The sequence below is a fragment of the Heterodontus francisci genome, chromosome 3 (assembly GCF_036365525.1).
Source record: "Heterodontus francisci isolate sHetFra1 chromosome 3, sHetFra1.hap1, whole genome shotgun sequence".
Classification (NCBI taxonomy): Eukaryota; Metazoa; Chordata; class Chondrichthyes; order Heterodontiformes; family Heterodontidae; genus Heterodontus; species Heterodontus francisci.
In genome coordinates this window covers 119,333,710-119,356,095 of record NC_090373.1, presented here as the reverse complement: position 1 = coordinate 119,356,095, position 22,386 = coordinate 119,333,710, and the positions used below count along the sequence as shown (strand labels likewise).

The 22,386-nt window shown below is 42.3% G+C and overlaps 2 protein-coding genes across 3 annotated transcripts in view; both read left to right on the top strand.

Annotated features, from left to right (window-relative positions):
* Positions 1-368: 368 nt before the first annotated feature.
* Positions 369-22,386, top strand: part of slc35f6 (solute carrier family 35 member F6) — a 37,978-nt gene continuing 15,960 nt past the window's right edge. The window contains exons 1-4 of one of the 2 annotated variants that reach the window (XM_068025751.1): positions 369-563; positions 15,372-15,556; positions 20,868-20,940; positions 21,905-22,076. In XM_068025751.1, coding sequence (XP_067881852.1) covers positions 21,914-22,076 — 163 coding nt within the window. In that variant the 5' untranslated portion in view covers positions 369-563; positions 15,372-15,556; positions 20,868-20,940; positions 21,905-21,913. The remainder of the gene's footprint in view (positions 564-15,371; positions 15,557-20,867; positions 20,941-21,904; positions 22,077-22,386) is intronic. The other variant, XM_068025746.1, reaches the window with a different exon arrangement.
* LOC137352782 (large ribosomal subunit protein eL43-like) lies at positions 18,390-18,759 on the top strand. Its single transcript, XM_068018601.1, has one exon. The coding sequence runs from the start codon at positions 18,420-18,422 to the stop codon at positions 18,696-18,698; it is 279 nt and encodes a 92-aa protein (XP_067874702.1). The 5' UTR covers positions 18,390-18,419; the 3' UTR covers positions 18,699-18,759.

Below are 22,386 nucleotides of genomic sequence, written 5' to 3'. Positions count from 1 at the left end.
TTGTCTTAACAACATAGAATTATAGAATCATAGAATCAGAATCATAGGATGATTCAGCACAGGCCAATCGGTCCATCATGCCTGTGCTGGCTCTTTGAACGAGCTATGCAGTTAATCCCAGTTTCCCTGTGACCCTGCAAATTTTCCCTTGAAATATATATCCAATCAGAATATTGTTAAGAGTGAGATTAATGATCAAAAATAGACGGTCTGCAAAACCCACTTACTCTGTGCCGATGTGTTTCATTTTTAAGTGTGTTGAAAATTACTCTGAACCCCCAAGATCTCATTGAACTAATCCCCCTGGTGGTCAAACATGTGAACTGTCCACAAACTTTATCCTTGTTACTCAGGGTTTGAAGTTCTCAGCTGACTGAAGCATGTGATTTCTTGTTCCTGTATGTATCACAGGGGAAGGAAGGGCTATTTCCCTATAAAAGCCACAGGAGAAGAAGGTGCTGAGAATTGGACTAGGACGGGTTATTTATGGCGTGGACTAAGTACCAGTTGTGCCTGGCAGCGATGATGCTGGTTACAGGGTCTATTAACACGCTGTCGGCCAAGTAAGTGTAGGATCTCACGTTGTAGACCGACTATTGTAAATCACAATACACGACAGTAAGTAACAAATGTAGTATTTTGCGCAGAACGGCTGGTGCCAATGTCGGAGTGTTGAACGCTGTGAGTTGTTTCATTGATCGGAGCTTTCTCTCCGTTCAAGTAGATTATCCCTTCACATTCACCAGGCTTTACCATTCGCACCCGGAGATTGCTTGTAAATCTTCTAATCTTGTTTCCATTGGTAATCCGCTAGTGCAATACTTCCTGATCTCATTGCGAGATCTCATTCAGCAGTGCAAATTAATTTCAGCCATCGGTGGGCAACTAGACTGGTTAAATTGAGTTGGTAGCATGAAATAAAACTAGTGTCTTTTTTTTCAAAAAGTGTTATGGATCTCATTGTGAAATTGTCCTCTTTGCATCCTAAATAGTTGTATATAGAGCCCTTAATGTGAAGGACTGCAAGTCCCAGGCGGCACTGCAGTGCACTCTACTAACAGGAAGCACAGGGTCGGCATTAAACTAGAATACAATTCTCATGTCAATCTGTTGCATTTTACTAATTACAAGAGATAATTGGGCAGTTTAGTTATGCTTAACATATGCAAGAACCTGTTTAAATGTTTGTGTATATGGTACTTGCTGATCATAAATACCAATTTTCCCAATGTTTACATAGTATGTGTAAATCTTTGGAAACGTTTGTTTCTTTCTGGACAGCAGGATTGGAAGGTGTGCACCCGTCCACTGAAAAAGCATAGCAACTAATCGGATTTCATGAACTGTGGTGCTGAGACCAGCAAGCCCTGAAATTCCTGGCTGTTTTTTAGAGCTTAAAATGAGTGCCTTTCTTTTCCTGGCCTGTTAATATTGAATTCAAATCAGTTGAAGTGATTTTATGATTTGGCCTTTTCTGTTAAGTCCCCATATAGCTAATTTAAATAAAGGCAGTGGTGCAGGTGCACTAAATGTTTTAATTTATGCCCTTCACTATTGTGCAGCATCACAATCTGAACACTTTGGTCTGTGACTGTTTGTTTAATTTTAATCATTAGAAATTGTGACAGAAACCACACCTGCCAAATGGAAAAATTTTCTTCATATGGAACAGTATTTGAACTATTACTGGACCTTGGACATAATTTTAAAAAGGATCACAGAGCAGTGGCTGAAAACAGGGCTGCACACTTGCATTCTGAGACCATTCTCTAGAGAGACAATGGGAGTGCTCCCTGATTCAATTAACTGGATGGGTTTGATCAATAGTGATCAAAAGTCATTGTCTGTAACAGCCAGTGTTTCATCCATCCACCACCCCCCCCCCCCCCCCTGTGTGGTGTCTTTTTTGTAAAATTTGAAGAATCAATAACCTGTCTCAAACAAAGAGCTAGTCACATGACTAACCTGGGAATTGATTGAATTGTGCTCACAGTAAAGTTTTGAGACTATCTGCTTATGCCTCAAGACAGAAGACTCTTGCAGCCTTCTGGTACCAGCAAAACCAGCTTGAAAGTGTGCACTGGGCCCCAACAATAATTGTAAGACTTGACTTCAGTCAAAGCAAAACTAACAGTAACTGAGTTCCATCTACTTCAAACCTTCCCCCTTTAATTCTGTCTCCTTCTCTGTATCTGTGCATGTGTTTATAGCATATGCATGCTAGTGTGGTTGTGTCACATTCTTAATAGTTTTAATTGAGTTAAGTTTTAAGGTTAATAAATTTACACCTTTTCTTGTTTAAACCTGAGAACTTGTCTGGTTTATTCTTTACACTTGCAATTAAAGAGCAGTGAGCAAGGATTTGCTGAGGGAAGCTTAAAAAAACTTCTAAAAATTAAACCCAGTTATGGCCAAGCAGGAAAAGGCTGAGGGGAGCCCTAGATCACTTCCTCACCTGGTCATAACAAAAGTACACTTATTTCTAACTAATCTTTGTGTCAGTTATGCTTTGTTATTCAAATTCACCTTTTTCATGGAAGCTTATTCCAAGGAATTAATTGCTACTGCCAGCACCTTTGGAGCTTGAGCCTGAGTAGTTGGGTGTTGCTGTATACATCACCAGTCTAATGTATCCTGAGAGATAGGCCAGATGCCTGGTCTATGCTGTAAAATGGCAGCCTCCAGCAAACCTATTCCAGCAATTTCCATTTTTGTTCTATTGACCCCTGGTTCTGTGCCTCCACTAACCAATATGATGGCTAGTTTAATGGAAGCTATCCAGTCTGGAGAAAATGGCCTACATCTGGATTCCCAGGTTCTGGAAGCTGGAATGCAGGAATCTGACTAATCTAACCCCAAACTGCCATTGGAGTTGTATTCTTGTGCTTCATAAAGGGAGGAAGCAGTAACAACTACTTGAATGATTCCCAAGGAGCATCATGCATCACATGTGCCACTGAAGCTGCAAATAGTGAGTGTAGATTTGTGCCATGGCAATCCATTGCTGCTTCTTGATCCATTATATATAAGAAGTTATTCAATGTATTTTTCAGTTAAGTACACAAGATCAACATTCCATGACTCAGAAGCCATGCACTGTTCTGTGGCTGAAACATAACTATTACTGGCTAGAATTGAGATGATTGGAAAGTTTCCCTGTCAATCATGCCAAGAGACTGTCTTGAATTGATTTTTTGCATATAACTTGCATATACCTATGTTCCACCAGCTGTATTTTGCTGTAGTTACCCTGCTTTCACCTGGAAGTTGCTGCTGTAGAATTTTGGTTTTCTGTAGTTCATACAGCAATCTATCTTTAAAAAAAAAAGTATGATACTATCTTTTTGCTCAAACTCCTGCACTATTTCTTCAGTTCATTGGCAGAGACATTGTCAATGGACGCTACCTTTTTTTTTTGCCACATCACCTTTGCAGAGAAGGTGGTGGTGGTAGTATTCCTTCCCCACCTCAAACACCAACCCCCCCCCCCCCCCCCCCCCCACCAATTCCTTGGCACTCTGAATCACCCAGTGCCACATCCTCGCAAACACTAATTTTCCTGCCCCAGACCAACCCAACCAAACCCATTGTGATGGATCTTGATGAAAGAGTACAATCTAAGAATTGTTAAACATTACTGTTTTGGGAGGAGGGTGACCATTGGAGTTTAGAGACCGTTGTCTCTTTACAGGAAGATTCACAGCCACTGTAGGTGTGCATCCACCAATCTGTCCAATCTTGCCATTGCCCATGGCTAGATCAGAGTGCCTTCCCAGCAGCTCCATGTTTCATCCACTCCCCCTAGCTCTTGTAGAAGAAAATAATGTCCACAATAGTTCCTCATTATCCACCCCAACTCTATTTTTATGTAGCAATCCAAGGGAATGTTGGTGGTGGTTGCTTACTGCCACTAATGGTTAACAATGCAATTTTTTTGGGGTTAAAAGGAAGATTAATTTTCTGGTAATGGGGAATTGTCCCTGAAATTGCATGCATTCACCATGTTGTCATTTAAGTAATGTCTGAAGTAACCACTGTTAACTGTTTTGTCTTTTTCCTTGCTCTAATTTTTATGGTATATTGATTATGATAAGCTCATGTCCTGATGTGCTTTTATTTGAGCTTTGTTTTTGCCATAATGTCCATATTCAAGTTTATCAACTTGTTTGCTGTCAGTTTTTGTTTGTATTTTAGGTTGGATTGTGTGCTGTTGCACCTTTTTTGAGGATGCAAGTACTAAACTGTTAAATCACAGAATTTTTAAAAAATCTTTGATTTCATGATTGCAAACCATGGGTGAGATTCAAATGGCTGTTTCATTAACACACTTTTTACACCATTTACATTTCTTATCCAAGAGCATTGCCTATTTTACACAAAAGTCCGAGTGTATCAAGTCTGTGTCCTCAGTACCTTGCTCTATGGCAGCGAGGCTTGGACAACGTATGTCAGCCAAGAGTGACGTCTCAATTCATTCCATCTTCGCTGCCTCCGGAGAATCCTTGGTATCAGGTGGCAGGACTGTATCTCCAACACAGAAGTCCTCGAGGTGGCCAGCCTATACACCTTACTGAGCCAGTGGCACTTGAGATGGCTTGGCCATGTGAGCCGCATGGAAGATGGCAGGATCCCCAAAGCCACATTGTACAGCGAGCTTGTCACTGGTATCAGACCCACCGGCCGTCCATGTCTCCGCTTTAAAGATGTCTGCAAATGCGACATGAAGTCCTGTGACATTGATCACCAGTCATGGGAGTCAGTTGCCAGTGATCGCCAGAGCTGGTGGGCAGCCATAAAGGCAGGGCTAAAGTGTGGCGCGTCAGAGATTTAGCAGTTGGCAGGAAAAAAGACAGAAGCACAAGGGGAGAGCCAACTGTGTAACAACCCTGACAACCAATTTTATGTGCAGCACCTGTGGAAGAGTCTGTCACTCTAGAATTGGCCTTTATAGCCACAACAGGTGCTGCTTCACAAACCACTGACCACCTCCAGGCACTTACCCATTGTCTCTCGAGACAAGGAGGCCAAAGAAGAAGAATTGACCTTCCTCACTGGCTTAAGCTATTACATGGATACTAGCAGAGAAATATTTCTAAGTCTCTGCTTTTAATAGAGGTACCAATCCACATGTGAAACTGGCTAATGTAACTGCTAACATAATGGAAGAAGATACTTGTGTGCCACATGTAATTTTTAGAGCCATTGTAACTCTCTGCTTCTCCACTGTTTCTATCCAGCACTAGCTGAACAGAAATTTCTTCAATTAAATATTGGGAAGACTGACACCATTGCTTTCAGTCCCCATTACAAACTGTTCCTTAGACAATGGCTCCATCCTATCCCTGACAATTGTCTGCAACTGAACCAAACTTGGTGTAGATGTGGTCAAAAATGGCAGTCACAAAGACGGTCTATTTACACCTTTAATGTCACCTGACTCTTTGCCCCTGCCTCAACTAATAATGAAACCCTCATCCATGACTGTTGGTTCTTGGCTTAACTTCACTGTTCCAACACATTCCTGGCTGGCCTTCCACATTTTATCCTCAACTTGAAATCCAAAACTGCTGCCCTTGTCTTTTTTTTTTTTTATTTGGACCAAGTTCCATTCAGCCATTTTCTACCCCCCCCCCCCCCCCCTCCTCTCCGCATTGCTTGCTAATCAACATTGGCTCCTAGTTAAGCAATACCTTGTTTTCATAAATATTCATCCTTCAAATTTCTTGATGGCCTCCTCACCCCCTTTACCCCTCCCCGGTGTCTGTAATCTCCCAATTCCACGACCCTTTGATATCTGTACTCCTCCAGTTCTGATTTCTTGAGCATCCCTAATTTTAATCATTCCATCATTGGTCATTCCTTCAGCTGCCAAGGCCGTAAACCTTTTCTACGCCTTTCCCCCTTTTTAAGATGCTCCTTTAAACTTGCCTTTTTGGCCATCTTATGTGGCTTCGTGTCATTTTGTTTTAGAATGCACCTGTTGAAGGCGCTATAGAAGGTTGACACTTTATTTTTAGAATCTTGCTCTCAAGCACATCAGTCAATAGAGGCCTATCACCTATGTGGTCATGGATGTGACCAGTTCAAAAGATTGTCTATCATTCTTGATACAGAAACGTTTGTAGAAGCAGCTACTAGGTGAAAGACAGCTTGAAAAGCTAATTATTTTTGTCTCTTTTCTACTGGAAACCAAGTGCTGTGAGGCCCTTCCCACTTCCTCTTTTTTTTTTCTCCATAATTAAAGTGCCTTCCTTGTTAATTGTACTTTTTTTTTAATCCTAGAAGTTTAGCAGCATCAATGAATTTTGTATTTTAAAATTGAACATTTAATAGCTGTAAACAGAATAGTCATGCAGCACAGAAACAGGCCCTTTGGCCCATGTCTGTGCCAGCCATCAAGCACCTACCTATTCTAATCCCATTTTCCAGCACTTAGCCCATAGCCTTGTATGCTATGGTGTTTCAAGTGCTCATCTGTGGATAAATAAAAGCAGAATATGCTGGAAATCTGAAATAAAAGCAAGAAATGCTGGAAATACTCCAGGTCTGGCAGCATCTGGGGAGAGAAGCAGAGTTAACAACATTTCAGGTCAGCGACTTTCCATCAGAACTTGCAGCAGAATTTGTTCAAACTTGCTACAGAAATTGGCATTTGACATGACATGCCTCAATTGTAGGAACTCGGAACATTTTTATTGCAGACTGCTAAATGAAGGGCTTTTCGGAATACTGCTTGCTAGCTATAGAAATTGCTTTTTTTTTAAATGGTTTCAACAGTAGTCCATTCAACCTCAAAACCACATGTGGAAGCCCTTGTGTTTTAAAGCTGCTGATGACTTATTGCTTCTTCGTGACTGGAGAACTTCTGTGCAAGTCAGCAGTTGCAGAACTGCTTTACTGCTCTCTATTCCTTGGGTTGAAATGGGGTGAGCATTTTCAACACCACCTGATGGATGGGAGGGGGAAAAACCTGGCAATTTTATAGCTGTATCAAAGGATTTCACAAAAAAAAAAGTAGTGAACATGTGATTGGGCTCTCTCAAAGGCTGGAATTGAGGATGAATAATGAAGAATCTAATATGGTTTAATGAATTATTGTTGACTTCAAGTCATTAAATATAATCAAGGAGATAGATGCATTTCTTAATGCCAAAGGGATATGGGGAGAAAGCAGAAACAGGGTACTGAATTAGATGATCCACCATTACTTTTTTTTTTTGAATGGTGAAGGGCTGAATGGCCTGCTCCTATTTTCCATGTTTCTAATACTTTACATTGTATGCCTTCAACAGAAACAATGAAACTGCACCTCTGCAGAGAACACCTAAGGCAGAAGTGAAACTGTCAACATTAGCTGCAGTAAATGAGCAGTCAGCTGCATCTTGCAGTGCGCGTTTTGTTTTTGTTTCATGTTTTCAGCTTTTATTGTCCTGTAGGTCTGTACTTTGACTGACAGTCACCTATGCAGTCTCTTGTAAAGTACATAATGGGCAATACTAAAAAGTTTGTGATCACATAGCCAACTGAATGCCCAGCTTTATTTTTAATATACAACTAGCCTCAGGAGCTTGCTGTTCCTCTAGTAGACACGTTCCCCCAAATTGAGTCAGCACAAGTTTGACTCATCTCCTCTATCACATGGGTGAGTGCTGAGCAAGAGTTTTGCAAAGGCCAGTCGTGTTTTTGTCTGGCTTGAGGATGTAGCTACTCCAATCAACTGTGTCTTGTCTTTATTGGCTGTAGAATATTAAAGTAGTCTGCAAGCTGTTACTTTGTAACTGTACAGCAATATTATTGCATTCATAGTCCATACAAATGGAACTCCCCTTGAGGATGCTAAAGTTATCTCTCAACCCAACAAAATCACTTGCACAACATTGAACCTTAATTTGAACTCCGATAACCGCTCACAGAATCTGAAGCCTACTGATTTTCCTTTTGAAAAACGCAAAAGCTAGAGATTTAGAACGGTTTTGTGTGCTGTTGGGAATGCACATATCCAATGCCTTGACGAGGACCCACTAATAGGGTTCCAGAAACTGAAGGAGTGGTGTAATGCATTGCACAGCAGAAAATGTAAAACTGGATGTGCTCTTAGAATCTGTTGGACCATCCATAGCTTTGCACACAGGCTGTCAAGGCCCAATGCAATGTTCAATGATGTGGAATTAGAGGATAGTTAGAGTTTTAATCATTTTTGTAGTCCAATACAAAAGTTTCCAGTAATTTGGGACACATAGTTGGAGTATAGTCTAAGGAGCTGAGATGCATAACTTGAAGTAAATTGGTCACAATAGTTACATTAAATGTGGACATGAGATTTCAGGTGGTGGGGGGCAGGAAAGTGACTTTTTGTTTTTTTTTCCTTCATGGTATGATTGCTGTTGGCAAGGCCAGCACTTGCTGTGCATCCCTAATTATCCTTTGGAGGTGGTGAACTGCTGCAATTCATCTGGTGTAGGTACACCATACTGTTAAAGGAACATGAATAAAAGTGGGAATAGGCCATTTGGTCCCTCAAGCCTGCTTTGCCATTAAATACGATCATAGCTGATCTGATTGTAACCTTTAACTGCACTTTCCTACCAGCCCCCCTTGACTCCCTTGTATATCAAAAATCTGTAATTCAGCCTTCAGTATATTCCTGACCCTGCCTCCCCTCTTCTCCAGGGAAGAGAATTCCAAAGATTAAATGACCCTCAGAAGAAATTCTTTCTCACATTAGACTTTAAATGGGAGACCCCTTATTTAGAAACTGTGCCCCCTAGTTCTAGCTTCTGCACAAGGGAAACATCCTTTCAGCATCTACCTGTCAAGCTCCCTCAAGTAAAACTACCCCTTATTTTTATAAACTCCAATGAGTATAGGCTCATAAGACAGCCCCCTTAATTCCAGGAATTAATCTAGTGAACCTTCTCTGAACTGCCTCCAATGCAAGTAAACCTTTTTTTTAAATAGTGATATTGTACACTGTACTATAGGTGCAGTTTCACCAATGCCCTGTAGGAGTAAGACTTCCCTACTTTTATACTCTATTTCCCCCTTGCAATAAAGGCAAATATTCCATTTGCCTTCCAAATTACTTGCTGTATCTGTGTGCATCTTTGTTTTATTTATGAGAACACCAGGTCCTTCTGTACCACCGCATTCTGCAATCTCTCCATTTTAAATCTGCTTTTCTAATCTTCCTGCTGAAGTGGACAACCTCCCATTTTCCCCCATTATACTCCATCTGCCAAACTTTTTGCCTATTCACTTAACCTTTCTATATCCCTTTGCAGACTGTCTTCTTTGCAACGTGCTTCCCCATCTTTGTATCGTCAGCAAATTTGACTACAAGACACTCTGCCCTTCATTCAAGTCATGTCAATATAGACTGTAAATAGTTGAAGCCCCAGTGCTGATCCCTGTGGCACTCAATTAGTTAGCTTGCCAGCCTGAAAATGACTTTTATCCCAGCTGTTTCCTATTATTTAGCCAATCCTCCATCCATGTTAACCCCCTAACACGAGCCCTTATATAAAAAGTTACTGCACAAAATGTGGCACCTTTGTCAAATTTCTTTTGGAAATCTAAATACATCTACTAGTTTTCTGCTTTATTCCACCTGCTTGTTGCATCCTCCAAAGAACTATTTGTCAAATGATTTTGCTTTCACAGGGAGGTCATGCCCAACAAATTTGATTGAATTTTTTGAGCATGTGACCAGGTGTGTAGATGAGGGTAGTGCAGTTGATGTAGTTTACATGGATTTCAGTAAAGCCTTTGACAAGGTCCCATATGGGAGACTTTTCAAGAAAGCAAATGCACATGGGATACAAGGTAACTTGATGAGGTGGATTCAAAATTGGCTTCTCTGTAGGAGACAGTGATGACAGATGGCTGTTTGTGACTGGAAGCCAGTGGCGTACCACAGGGATCTGTGCTGGGTCCCCTATTGTTTGTCGTTTATATAAATGACCAACATGACTGTAGGGGGGTAGGATCAGTAAGTTCGCAGATAACCACTCTGCCAATCTTTGAGTTAACAGTGAGGTGGAGTGTCTTGGGTTACGGGAAGATAGACGGAATGGGCAGAAAAGTGGCAGATGGAATTTAACCCTGAAAAGTGAGGTGATACACTTTGGAAGGAGTAATGTGACACGGAAGTATTCAATGAATGGCCTGACACTGGGAAGTTCCGAGGAACAAAGGGACCTTGGCATGTTTGTCCATAGATCTCTGAAGGCAGAAGGGCAGGTTAATAGGGTGGTGAAAAAGGCATATGGGACACTTGCCTTTATCAATCGAGGCATAGATTACAAAAGCAGAGAGGTCATGTTGGAGTTGTACAGAACTTTGGTAAGGCCACAGCTGGAGTACTGTGTGCAATTCTGGTCGCCACATTATAGGAAGGAAGTGATTGCACTGGAGGGGGTGCAGAGGTGATTCACCAGGATGGTTGCCTGGGATGGAACATTTAAGCTATGAAGAGAGGTTGGATAGGCTTGGGTTATTTTCACTGGAGCAGAGAAGATTGAGGGCTGACCTGATTGAGGTGTACAAGATTGAGGGGCATGGATTCCCCTCCAACATGCCAAGGGAGCAGATGTTCTTCCCCCCCCCCCCCCCCCCCCCCTCCTTAGTTGGAGTCACCAGTTTAAGGTGAGGGGTAGGAGGTTTAAGGGGATTTGAGGAAGAACGTTTTTACCCAGAGGGTGGTGACGATCTGGAATGCCCTGCCTGGGAGGGTGGTAGAGGTGGGTTGCCTCATCCTTTTAAAAAGTACTTGGATGAGCACTTGGCATGTCATAACATTCAAGGCTATGGGCCAAGTGCTCACAAATGGGATTAGGTAGACAGGTCAGGTGTTTTAATGCATCGGTGCAGACTCGATGGGCTGAAGGGCCTCTTCACTGTATTCTGTGAATTGATTTTATATTGCCATTTTTCTAAATATCCTGAAGTTCTAGGCTTTTGACCCTGTGAAGGAATGGTTATACTGGTCTAAGTCAAGATGGGGTTTGGGAAGTCAGGAGTTACTCCCTGCAGAATTCCCGACTTCTGACGACCTCTTATAGCCACAGTATTTACATGGCTGGTCCAGTTCAGTTTCCAGTCAGTGGTAACCCCCCCCCAAGATGTTTGGTAATGCTGTTGAGTGTCAAGGAGTTAGTCATTGCCTGGCCCTTAAGTGGCAAGAAGCACCACCTGTCCGCTTAAGCCTGAATGTTGTCCAGGTCTTGCATGTGAAGTCACCCCACTTCAGTATCTGAGGAGTTACGAATGATAATGAACGGTGTGCAATCATCAGCATTATGTTGGAGGGAAGGTCATTGAAGTAGCTGAAGATGGTCAGGCCTAGGACACTCCTGAGGAACTCCTGCAGCAATGTCCTGAGGCTTAGATGTTTGGCCTGTAACAGTTACAACCATCTTCTGGTATGCTAGGTATGACTTCCAGCAGTGGAGAGTTCCCCTTTATTTTCTATTGCTTTCAATTTTGCTAGGGCTCCTTATTGCCACTCAGTCCAATGTTGCCCTGATGTCAGGGGCAGTCACTCTCTCCTTTTACTTCTGTAATTCAGCTCTTTGTCCATGTTTTGACCAAGGCTGTAATGAGGTCTGGAGCTGAGTGGCTCTGGCAGAACCCAAACTGAGCATCAGTGAGCAGGTTATTGCTGAGTTAGTGCCACTTGATAACACTGACCCCTTCATCACCTTTTGATTTTTAAGAGTAAACTGGTGGGGTGGGCAATTGGCTGGATTGGATTTGTCCTGCTTTTTCTGGACAAGACAAACCTGGGCATTTTTTTACATTTCAGTAGATGCCACTATTGTAGCTATACTTGAACAGCTTGGCTAGGGGTGCATCTATTTCTGGAGCACAAGTCTTCAGTATCACAGTTGGGATGTTATCAGGGCACAACCTTTTTGCTGTATCCAGTGCTGTCAGCTGTTTCTTGATCACGTGGAATGATTTCAAATTGGCTGCAGACTGGCATCTGAGATGCTGGGGACCTCCTGGAGGAGGCCACAATGAATCCTCCACTCTGCACTTCTAGCTGAAGATGGTTGTAAATGCTTCAGCCTTGTCTTTTGCTCAAATGTGGCTTCCCCCATTGATTTAAAATAGGGATGTTTCTGGAGCCACCTCGTCCTGTTGGTTGCTTAATTGTCTGCCACCATTCATGACTGGATGTGGCAGAACTTTGATCTGATCCATTGTTTGTGGGATCGCTTATCTATTGTATGCATGTAGCCTTGTATTGTATTTTCACTAGGTTCATTTTAGATATGCCTGGTGCTGCTTTTGTCATGCTCTCCTGCACTCTCCGTTGAACCAGAGATGATCCCCTGGCTTTATGCTAATAGTAGTGAGGGATGCGCTGAGCCATAAGGTTACAAATTGTGGCCCCCATAGTGCTTTGTGGATGCCCAATTTTGAGCTGCTGAATCTGACCCATTAGCATGATGGTGGTGCCACGCATGACTCCTATCCTCTAAGAAGACAGGACTTCATCTCCAAGGACTGTGCAGTGGTCACTCCTACCAATACTGTCAAAGACAGATACATCTGCATCAGTTGGATTAGTGAAGGCGAGGTCAAGCAGGTGTTTCCCTTTTTTTGTTGGTTCCCTCACCACCTGCCACAAGCCTAGTCTGGCAGAAATGTCCTTCTGGACTCTGTCAGATCAGTCAGTAGTGATGATATTGAGCCACTCTTGGTGACAGACATTGAAGTACCCCACACAGATGCATTCTGTGCCCTTATTACCTTTTTTTAGTGCTTCTCCCAAATGGTTTAACAGAGTACTACCTCAAGTGAAGGAGGGTAGTTGGTAATCAGGAGATTTCTTTTGCCAATGCCATGAGACTTCATGTTTAGTCAATGAGTACCCCCTGGGAAACTTGCAACCAACTGTATACCACTGTGCTGCCACCTCTGCTAGATCTGTCCTGTGAGTGGGACAGGACATAACTGGGGATGGAGGCTGTAAAATGACCGACTGACCTACCTCCCTCTGCCACTGGGTTGTGACGCAGCACCTGCAGTGCCTATAGAGGCCATGTCAACAGTGACAGACTCTTCCACAGGTGCTGCACATTAAATTGGCTGTCAGGGCCATTACACATTTGGCTCTCCCCTTGCGCATCTGTTTTTTTTCCTGCCAACTGCTAAGTCTCTGACTCGCCACACTTTAGCCCTGCCTTTATGGCTGCCTGCCAGCTCTAGTGATCACTGGCAACTGACTCCCATGACTTGTGATCAATGTCACAGGACTTCACATTTGCTGAAGTCTTTAAAACAGAGACATGGACAGCCAGTGGGTCTGATACCAGTGACTAGCTTGCTGTACAATGTGTCCTTGAGGATCCTGTCCTCTTCCATGCGGCTCACATGGCCAAGCCACCTTAAGCGCCACTGGCTCAATGGGGTGTATATGTTGGGGATGTTGGCTGTCTTGGACTTCTGTGTTGGAGATACAGTCCTGATGCCAAGGATTCTCCGGAGGCAGCAAAGATGGAATGATTTGAGACATTGCTCTTAGCTGACATGCATTGTCCAGGCCTCGCTGCCATAGAGCAAGGTACTGAGGACACAGGCTTGATGCACTCTGACTTTTGTGTTGACTAGCTCTCCCAATTTTGGTGTAAGTCCTCAGATATTAAGGAGGACATTGCAAGGCTGATGCCAGGTTGTCAGTCCTGTTTTTTTTTTTTGTTCTTTGACGTTTCTGTAATGGTTTGGTACAAGTGTGGCTTGCTAAGCAACTTGAGTCAATAACATTGCTGTGCAAGTAGGCCAGACTGGGTAAGGATTGTAGATTTTCCTTAAAAGGCACTGAACCAGATGGGTTTTTATAACCATCTGGTAGTTTCATGTTCAACAGCTTTTAATTTCAGATATATTGGTTAATAGAATTTAAATCCATAATATAAAAAAAAGAAGGCTGCTGTTGTCGTCTGATGCTGCACTTGAGCCACTTTGAAGCTACAGTAAATCTTCCAATCTATTAGAAAATAGCAACTAATTTTCTATTTAAGGTTAAAGAAATGAACATACTGTTCATCTGTCTTGTGTAAACAAAATCACTTTTTTGGGGGGGGTTCAGTCTTGATCAAGTACTTCTGTTCTCCAGGCATGTGATCAGCTTTTGGAATGTATGGGGTAGTGTTATCCTTGGCTGTTGCATTCAGGTACACCCTTATGGGAAGTTAGCTTATAATGGTAGATGGTGAATTAGGTGAAAAAATATCTTGTTACAAACCCAAAATGCAATTTAATTGTCTCTGGGCTCCAGTAGATATCTGCATTCGCCTTTTCCTGACCTTTTCAGGACACTGAGTAGTGCCTTAGAACAACTTTATTTCCAACTCAGTAGGAGAGACTTTCAGTCATAGTCATAGTGATACAGCACTGGAACAGGCCCTGTGGCCCAGCGAGTCAATGCTGACCATCAACCATCCATTTATACTAATCCTACATTAATCCCATATTCCCTACCACATTCCCACCTTCCCTCAATTCTCCTACCACCAACCTACAGTAGGGGCAATTTACAATGGCCAATTTATTTATCCACCTGTGAGTCTTTGGCTGTCAGTGGAAACCCACGCGATCACGGAGAACTTGCCAACTCCACACGAGCAGTACCCAGAACCGAACCCAGGTCGCTGGAGCGGTGAGGCTGCAGTGCTAACCACAGTGCCGCCCTGTCAAAGAGGAGAAAATCTTACTTTGTTTCTCTGTTCAGACACATTTGAACCAAACTGCACAGTAAGCATGGAATGGTTACTGAGCACATTTGTCTTGAAAGATGCAAGTGTCAATTTTTTTTCCTGCTTAATTGCTGATCAAGTAATACTTTTGCAGTGAGAACTATGATGCAATTGTCAGCTGCCTGGCTTTGTTTTATGACTGCAGTGAGTGTAGGATGAATGCACTTGGTTTTTTTTGGTCAATAGCTAGTAAACAAATATATTATGGCATTGTGCCACCTAACTAGTAAGAACCAGTTTAACCACCGTAACAGTCACCTCACACCTACATGCAGAAAAATCTTGGGAATTGACATGTGACCTTCCAGCATAGAAGGTAAGTGGTTGAACGTTTTCTCTTGTCTAAACTAAGGAATTTTAATTGGGGTTAGTTTAAAATTAATTGTAATGAACAATCTTGAGAAGGTGATTTATCAGTAAGGTTTTATTGGTTGTAAGGTTTGCCAGCAGTAGTAACACTTATTGGTAGTGGAGTTTAGTAACTGTAATTAAACACATTATAAAGATGGCAGGGCAGGTGATATGTTGCAGCTGCAATGTGAGCTGGTGAACACCAGTGTGATCCACAGCAAACACATCTGTTAAATTTTTTTTTTTTTTTTTTTGCAGTTTGAGCTTTTGGCTCAGTCAGGTGAGCTAAAGGCTGAGCTACAGACACTGATCCATCAGGGAAGGGGAAAGTTACCTGGACACTTTTTTTTTTTTCCTTCTAGAAGGCAATCCACGTCCCTTGGAATAGGATCATCTGATTTGGGCAGTGGTCAGGGACAGAAGGGTGTGACTGAGTGAGGCAGGTAAGTGGATAGAGAAGGCCGAAGTGGAGGTGCCTCAGTCCTTTGAATTGTCTGATCGGTTTGAGGTTCTTCGTACTCGTATGGATGAGAGCAAAGGCTGCAGGGTGGATGAGCTGGCACCATGGTGCAGGGAGCCATTCAAGCAAGGAGTAAATTATAGTGGTAGTCGGGGATAGACACCGTTCCCTGTAGCCAAGAGTGAGTCCAGAAGGCTGTGTTGCCTGTCCAGTGCCAGGGTTCAGGACATCTGCTCGGGGTTGGAGAGGAACTTTCAGTGGGAAGGGGAGGATCCCATTGTTGTGGTCCATCTGGATGCCAACAGCACAAAGCAGTTCTGCATAGGGAGCATGAGTAGCTAGGGGCTAAATTTTAAAGCAGAACCTCAAAGGTCGTAATCTCTGGATTATTACCTGAGCCATAAGCAAATTGGAGTAGGATAAATAAGATTGGAGTGTTAAATGCATGGCTCAGATTTGTGTCCGAGAAAAGGGTTTTGATTCATGGGGCATTGGCCCAGTACTGGGGAGAGTGGGGGCTGTATCATTGGACCAGTCTTCACCTGAACTCTGATGGGACCAATGTTCTGGTGAGTTCTAGCTCTACGGTGGTAGAGAGGGTTTTAAACTAAATAGTGGGGGTGAGGGAAGATGTGGTGATTTTTAGAGAGAAGGTAACAAGGGAATTGATGATCTGAGTATGGTGGGAAGAGAAGATTGGAGGGAAGCAAAACTGGTAATGAAAAGTAGTAAGTGAAATCAGACTGACCGAAGCAAAGGCAAGCATCAAATGGGATCAGAATACAGAATAATGAGACAAAGTTAAGGGTGCTCTACAAATGCTGCATGCATTCAGATAACCAGGTAGATGATTTGAAGGCACCTATAAAGGGAACTGGGTCTGATTGCCATTAGAGATATGGTTACAGGGTGACCAAGACTGAACTGAATATGCAAGAATATTTGTCACTTGGGAAGAATAGGCAGAAAGGAAAAGGAGGTGGGGAAGGCACTCTTAAGGGATGCAGTCAGCACATTAGTGAGAAAGGACCTTGGATTGAAAGATAGAGATACAGATGTAGAATTAATTTGGGTGGAGCTAAAGCATCAAAGGGCAGTAAACAATAGTGGGAGTTGTTTATAGGCCACCAAACTTTGGTAATGTTAGGCCCTGTATAAATCAGGAAATTAGGTACATGTAACATGGGTCAAACAGTAACAGGCAACTTCAGTTTACATAGACTGGGTAAACCTAATCAGCACTAATGCTGTGGAGGGTGAGTTCTTGGAGTGTGTAAGAGATGGGTTTCTGGAGCAATATGTTGAAGAACCAACTAGCGAGCAGACTATTTTAGTATTCGTAATCCGAGCTCATTGCTCATTGCTATAAATGAGCCTTTGGGAAATAATATGGAATTTTACATTATGGTCACTAAGTTTGAAAGTCATAGTTCATTCTGAAACTAGGATCTTGAATCTGAACAAAGGAAATTATGCAAGTATAAAGGGCAAGTTAGCTATGGTGGATTGGGAAATGCACAGATTTGACAAACAGGTAACGGCTAGTATTTAAAGAAGTACTACATGGTCAGCAACATATATACATTCCTCTAAGACTCAAACCCAACTGGAAAGATGAATCAACTGTGGCTAACAAAGTTTTAAAAATTGCATTAGATCAAAGGAATTTGTTTGTAAGTTTGCCAGAAAAAGTGGTAAGCCTGAGGATTGGGAACAGTTTAGAATCTAGCAAAGGAGGACCAAAAACTGATTAGGAATATGAATTCAAGCTAGTGAGAAACATAAAGGCAGACTGTAAAATCTCTAGATATGTGAAAAGGAACAGATTAGCAAGGAAAAATGTGGCTCCATTACAGGCAGACAGGTGAATTTATAATTAATGGGGAAATAGCAGAAAAACTAAACTACTCTCTGTCTTCCTCTGTGAAGACACACTAATCTCTAGAAATACTAGGGAACCAAGGGACTTGTGAAAATAAGGAATGAAAAATAAGAATAAAGAGCTAGCCCTCAAAGAAAAACAACTGGATTGAAGATTGATCCCCCTCAAGCAGATGAGTTATATTCCAGAGTATTGAAGGAGGTGGTGCTAGAGATAATGGATGCATTGGTTATCTTTCTAAATTCTATAGCTACTGGAAAGTAGCAAATGTAACCCCACTACTTCAGAAAAGAGGGAGAAAGAAAACTGAACTATGGACCTGTTTGATAACTAGTAGGGAAAATGTTAGAATCTATTGTAAAGGATGTGATAATTAGACACTTGGAAAATATAATTGGGCAGAGTCAATGAGTTTATGAAAGGGAAATAATGTTTGACATCTGATTTTTGTTTGAGGATCTTACTTGCAGCATAGATAAGAGAACCATTGTATTTAAATTTTCAGAAGGCTTTTGATAAGGTCTCGAGGTTAGTGAACAAAATTCAAGAGCACGTGGGATTGAGGGGTAATGTACTGCTATGAATTGAGAATTTTCCAGACAGAAAATAGGAATGAACAGGTCATAGTCAGAATGGCAGGCTGTTACTGATGGGGTGCCACATGGATCAGTGCTGGGGCCACAGCTGTTCACAATCTCTCAATACATTTTGGTCTCCACATCCCAATCTGTTTCCAAATTTGCTGATGACAAAACTAGGTGGCCATGTAAATTGAGGAGGATGCAAGCAAGCTTCATGTGGACCTGGACAAGCTAGGCGAATGAGCAAAACCTGGCAGATGGACTATAATGTGAATAAGTGGAAGCTATCCACTTTGGTAGAAAAAAAAACATTTTTCTTAAATGGAGAGGTTGGGAAGTGTTGATGTCCAAAGGGACTTGGGTCTCTCTGCTGAATCGGGAAGATGGCCAAGCGGACCAAGAAGGTGGGGATCGTGGGGAAATACGGAACCCGCTATGGAGCCTCACTCCGTAAAATGGTGAAAAAGATCGAGATCAGCCAACACGCTAAATATACCTGCTGTTTCTGCGGGAAGACTAAGATGAAGCGGAGAGCGGTCGGTATCTGGCATTGTGGATCCTGCATGAAAACAGTGGCTGGAGGGGCTTGGGTCTACAACACCACCTCAGCCGTTACTGTAAAATCTGCAATTCGCCATTTACGGGAGCTGAAGGACCAGTGAGCACGGACAGGGAAGCAGTTTATTCGTCACCAAATAATAAAGGGTTAAGGGCAAAGGCAAAAAAAAAAAGGGACTTGGGTGTCCTTGTTCATGAATCCCTAAAAGCTAGCATGCAGGTACAGCAAGTAATTGGGAAGGCAAATGATATGTTGAATTTCATCGCAAAGGGCTTTCTTTACAGAAGTAAAGAAGTCGCTGCAATTGTATAGAGCCTTTGTGTGTACAGTTTTGGTCTTTTTAATCTAAGGAAGGATATACTGACCATAGAGTGCAATAGAGGTTCATCAGATTAATCTGAGATTATCATTTGAGGAAACTGGGCCTGTATTCTCTAGAGTTTTGAAGAATGAGGTGATCTGATTGAAACTTTAAATTCTTAGAGTGGATATAGATCGATAGATGTTCCCCTGGCTGAGTCTAGAACCAGGGGACATAATGTCAGAATAAGAGATGAGGAATTTCTTCACTCGGAGGGTGGTGAATCTTTGGATTTCTCTACCCCGGTATACCAAAAATGACTCTAAACTTGAGGGAACTGCAATTTAATCTTTGCTTTGTTTACATCATTTGTAGGTGTTTCTACATCCTGCTTATGCAATCATTCAGTGAATAGATGTGAGGAGAGAGCTTCACTGACATACTATGCAAATTTAGCACTAGTCAAAACTAAATATGAAATGTTATGTACAATAACAAGTGTTCAAAATATCTTGCTCTAAATTTTAACAGATCATTGAGCATGTTCAAGACAGAAATTGTTAAATATCTGGATACTAATGAGATTCAAGGATATGGGAAAGTGATGAGATAGATGATCAGCCATTATCTAATTGGATCAGGTTGAATGGCCTACTCTTTTTTTTCCTATGAGAATCAACAGCTGGCTTTCCTGCTTCTGATTTGATTATTTGGTGTTTGGGGAAACAATTGGTCTCTGCCCCCACAGTCTCAACTGTAGATGTTTGGTACCTTGGTGAGGTAATGGAGCTTTCCTAGCACTTGTGGGGTTGCATTCTGCTTCACAAAACTAGTTTGGGGAAAAGAAAATTGGGGTGGGGGAGTTGAAGCAAATTGTTTTCAAAAAAGTAGGCTTTTTTTAATTAAGGCAATCTCATGGGCAAGTTACCCATGCTTCCTACCTTTTAAAAGGAGTGGACCATATTTTTTAAAAAATATTCCTACCACAATTTAGGCTTCCATAATCAGCCAACAGGATGAGCTCTTCTGAATTGTTTATAACTTGGATTCTCCAACACCTAGGCTGGATTTTGTTCCCAGCTCAATGGGGTGGTGGCCAGAGACTTGCAATGGCTACCATGGAACTGGACACCAGGATTGCTAGACCCAATCTTGCCAGGGGCAGGATAGGCAGGCATCAGCCTTCCTGCCCAGAGACCAAATAAGGGTCTCTTCCTGCCTCTGCTGTGCAGGGAGGGTGCCTTGGAAAGCGAGGTGCCCTTGGGGTCCCTCCATGGGCAATTTGTGGCCCACAAGGGACCCACCCCCTGCCAGGAACCCATCCAGACCAAATGGCAACACCCCCCCCCCCCCCCCCCCCCCCGCCCCCCCACCGGGGCCTTCCACACTGGCCCCAGTGACCCTGCCTTGCCTACTTTGGGTCTGCAGTATCAAGTGTGGCCACTGCTCCTGGTGGTACTGCTGGCCCTGTGATTGGCAGTTCTTGGGCGTGAGATCCCCATCCTTATGTGTTTTAAAGGGACAGTGATCATGCCTTTTTTTAAAAATCTCTTTGACTCCAGAAGATAACCCTGGAGGTTGGAAAAAATGCAGAGGTGGGGTTTCCCCCATCCTGTTTGTTTTTGTGCCAGGAGCCCCACCTCTGCATAAAATCCAGCCCTCTGTGGATACTGGAGATTGGCATCACAGCTGAACCTCTTGCATCCTTCTTGCAACTGCAATAATGTGGATAGTGAAGATAATTCTGTCCAGGCTTCCTTTTGCTAGTGTTTCCCACATCCCCAAAAAAAGCTTTTAAGTATTAGCACATCTTCTGTTTTCCAGAGGGAAGCAGAAGAAAATGCTGCAGAGCCCATTGACCTCTACCTAGTGACAAAGCTCTAAACGTAGTATGTTTGCATTTTCAATATGTAACCCATTTGTAGAAATGTAGAATTAAAGACATTTTGACTTGGTTTTTAATTTTCTCAGGTGGGCTGATGGGTTCAGTGCTAAAGGTTGCAGTGGATCACCGAAACACTCATTCAATCATCCCTTCCTTCAGGTGAGTGTGTATTAACTGGAGTGATAGACTGCAATGGCATAACACTTTTTTTTTTTTTCCCCCAAAAGAACTTGAACCATTAATTTGAGGTTATTTTTTGAAAAGGAAAAAAGCATTGCATTTAAATAACTCCCTACCTTTTGAGATCACCAGACTTCACAAAGTGCTTTACAGCCAATGAAATGCTGTCACTGTTGCAATGTGGAAACTGACCACTAACCTCTGACTGAAGGTCTGCAAAAACCACAAATGCTGATTGGGCAGTGAGAACAATTTATTCTCTGCTGGAATAAAGAAATGATCTGTTTAATATAAGCCTAATACTTTTGTCTTTTTTAGTCTTTAAACCATACTGTGCATACTATGGCATCCTGCCCTGCACCCCCACCCCAGCTTTATCTCATTTGATCATTCCACCAATTAATAGTGGTGCATTTAGCCTCTGGAACCCCTCCCTGAACCTGATTGCCTGCCTTTTTTTTTTTTAAAACCACCCCCCCAAAAAAAATTTTTTTATCCCTTTTTTTCACTTCAGTCACCACCTTTTCAAGCCTTTTATTAGCATTTTTCCTTTTAACTTCTTGCCTGATTTATGTACAGCAGCTTTGTGCCTTTTTGTTTTAGTGCCTCAGTTTTGACATCCTGCCTGAAAGATGATGCTTCTGGCAGTGCTGCACCTACGTCAAGGGTAGTACTGAGGATCAGGTTAGATTGTTTTCCAGTACCTGGAGTGAGACTCGATTTCACAACTTTGGCTTGGTTCAATAGCAAAATGAATTTCCTCCAGAGCCTACCTGCTAAGTATAAAGCAGGGTTGTGCTTGATTGGGACTTTTAGTATCTCAATCCTCCATCCTGTCGACTGAAGGAGGACCTGTGAAATGAGGTGGAAAGAGCATGAAAAACCATTATTGCTGAGCTCACAAACAATTAATGCTTTCTTGTTTCGGGCTTTTCTTTTGCAGGCGGTGGGAATGTTCCTTGGGGAAGTCTCCTGTTTGGCTGTATTCTACATAATTTTATGTCATGATCGACAAAAACCAGAACCCCAAATGGCTTCTGCAAGGAAGTTCAACTCTTTCATTTTCCTACCACCTGCTTTATGTGACATGACAGCCACCAGCATTATGTACATTGGTAAGAGCCACTGACTGCCAGTATCTGAAGGAGACCAATATAAAACAAAATAAATACTCCATGGATCTTTATGAATAATTAAACATAACCATGATCTCTTCAATTATCTAAAACACAACTCTTATTTTTCTTTGCAAGCCACACAATCTCAAACAATTGGGATTATATACCAACTTCTGGTCAACTGTATTTGACTTCCATCTTTTATTTTCTGTAATCTAAGCCACACTGCTGATTTTGTACCTCTGCTGTGTTGAAATGGGGGTTAATCCACTAAAGCAGAATTTCTTGATTTTTTTCAAATTTTGTC

Coding starts and splice junctions, on each gene's coding strand:
- LOC137352782 (XM_068018601.1), top strand. CDS start 18,420: ATGGCCAAGCGGACCAAGAAGGTGGGGATCGTGGGGAAATACGGAACC.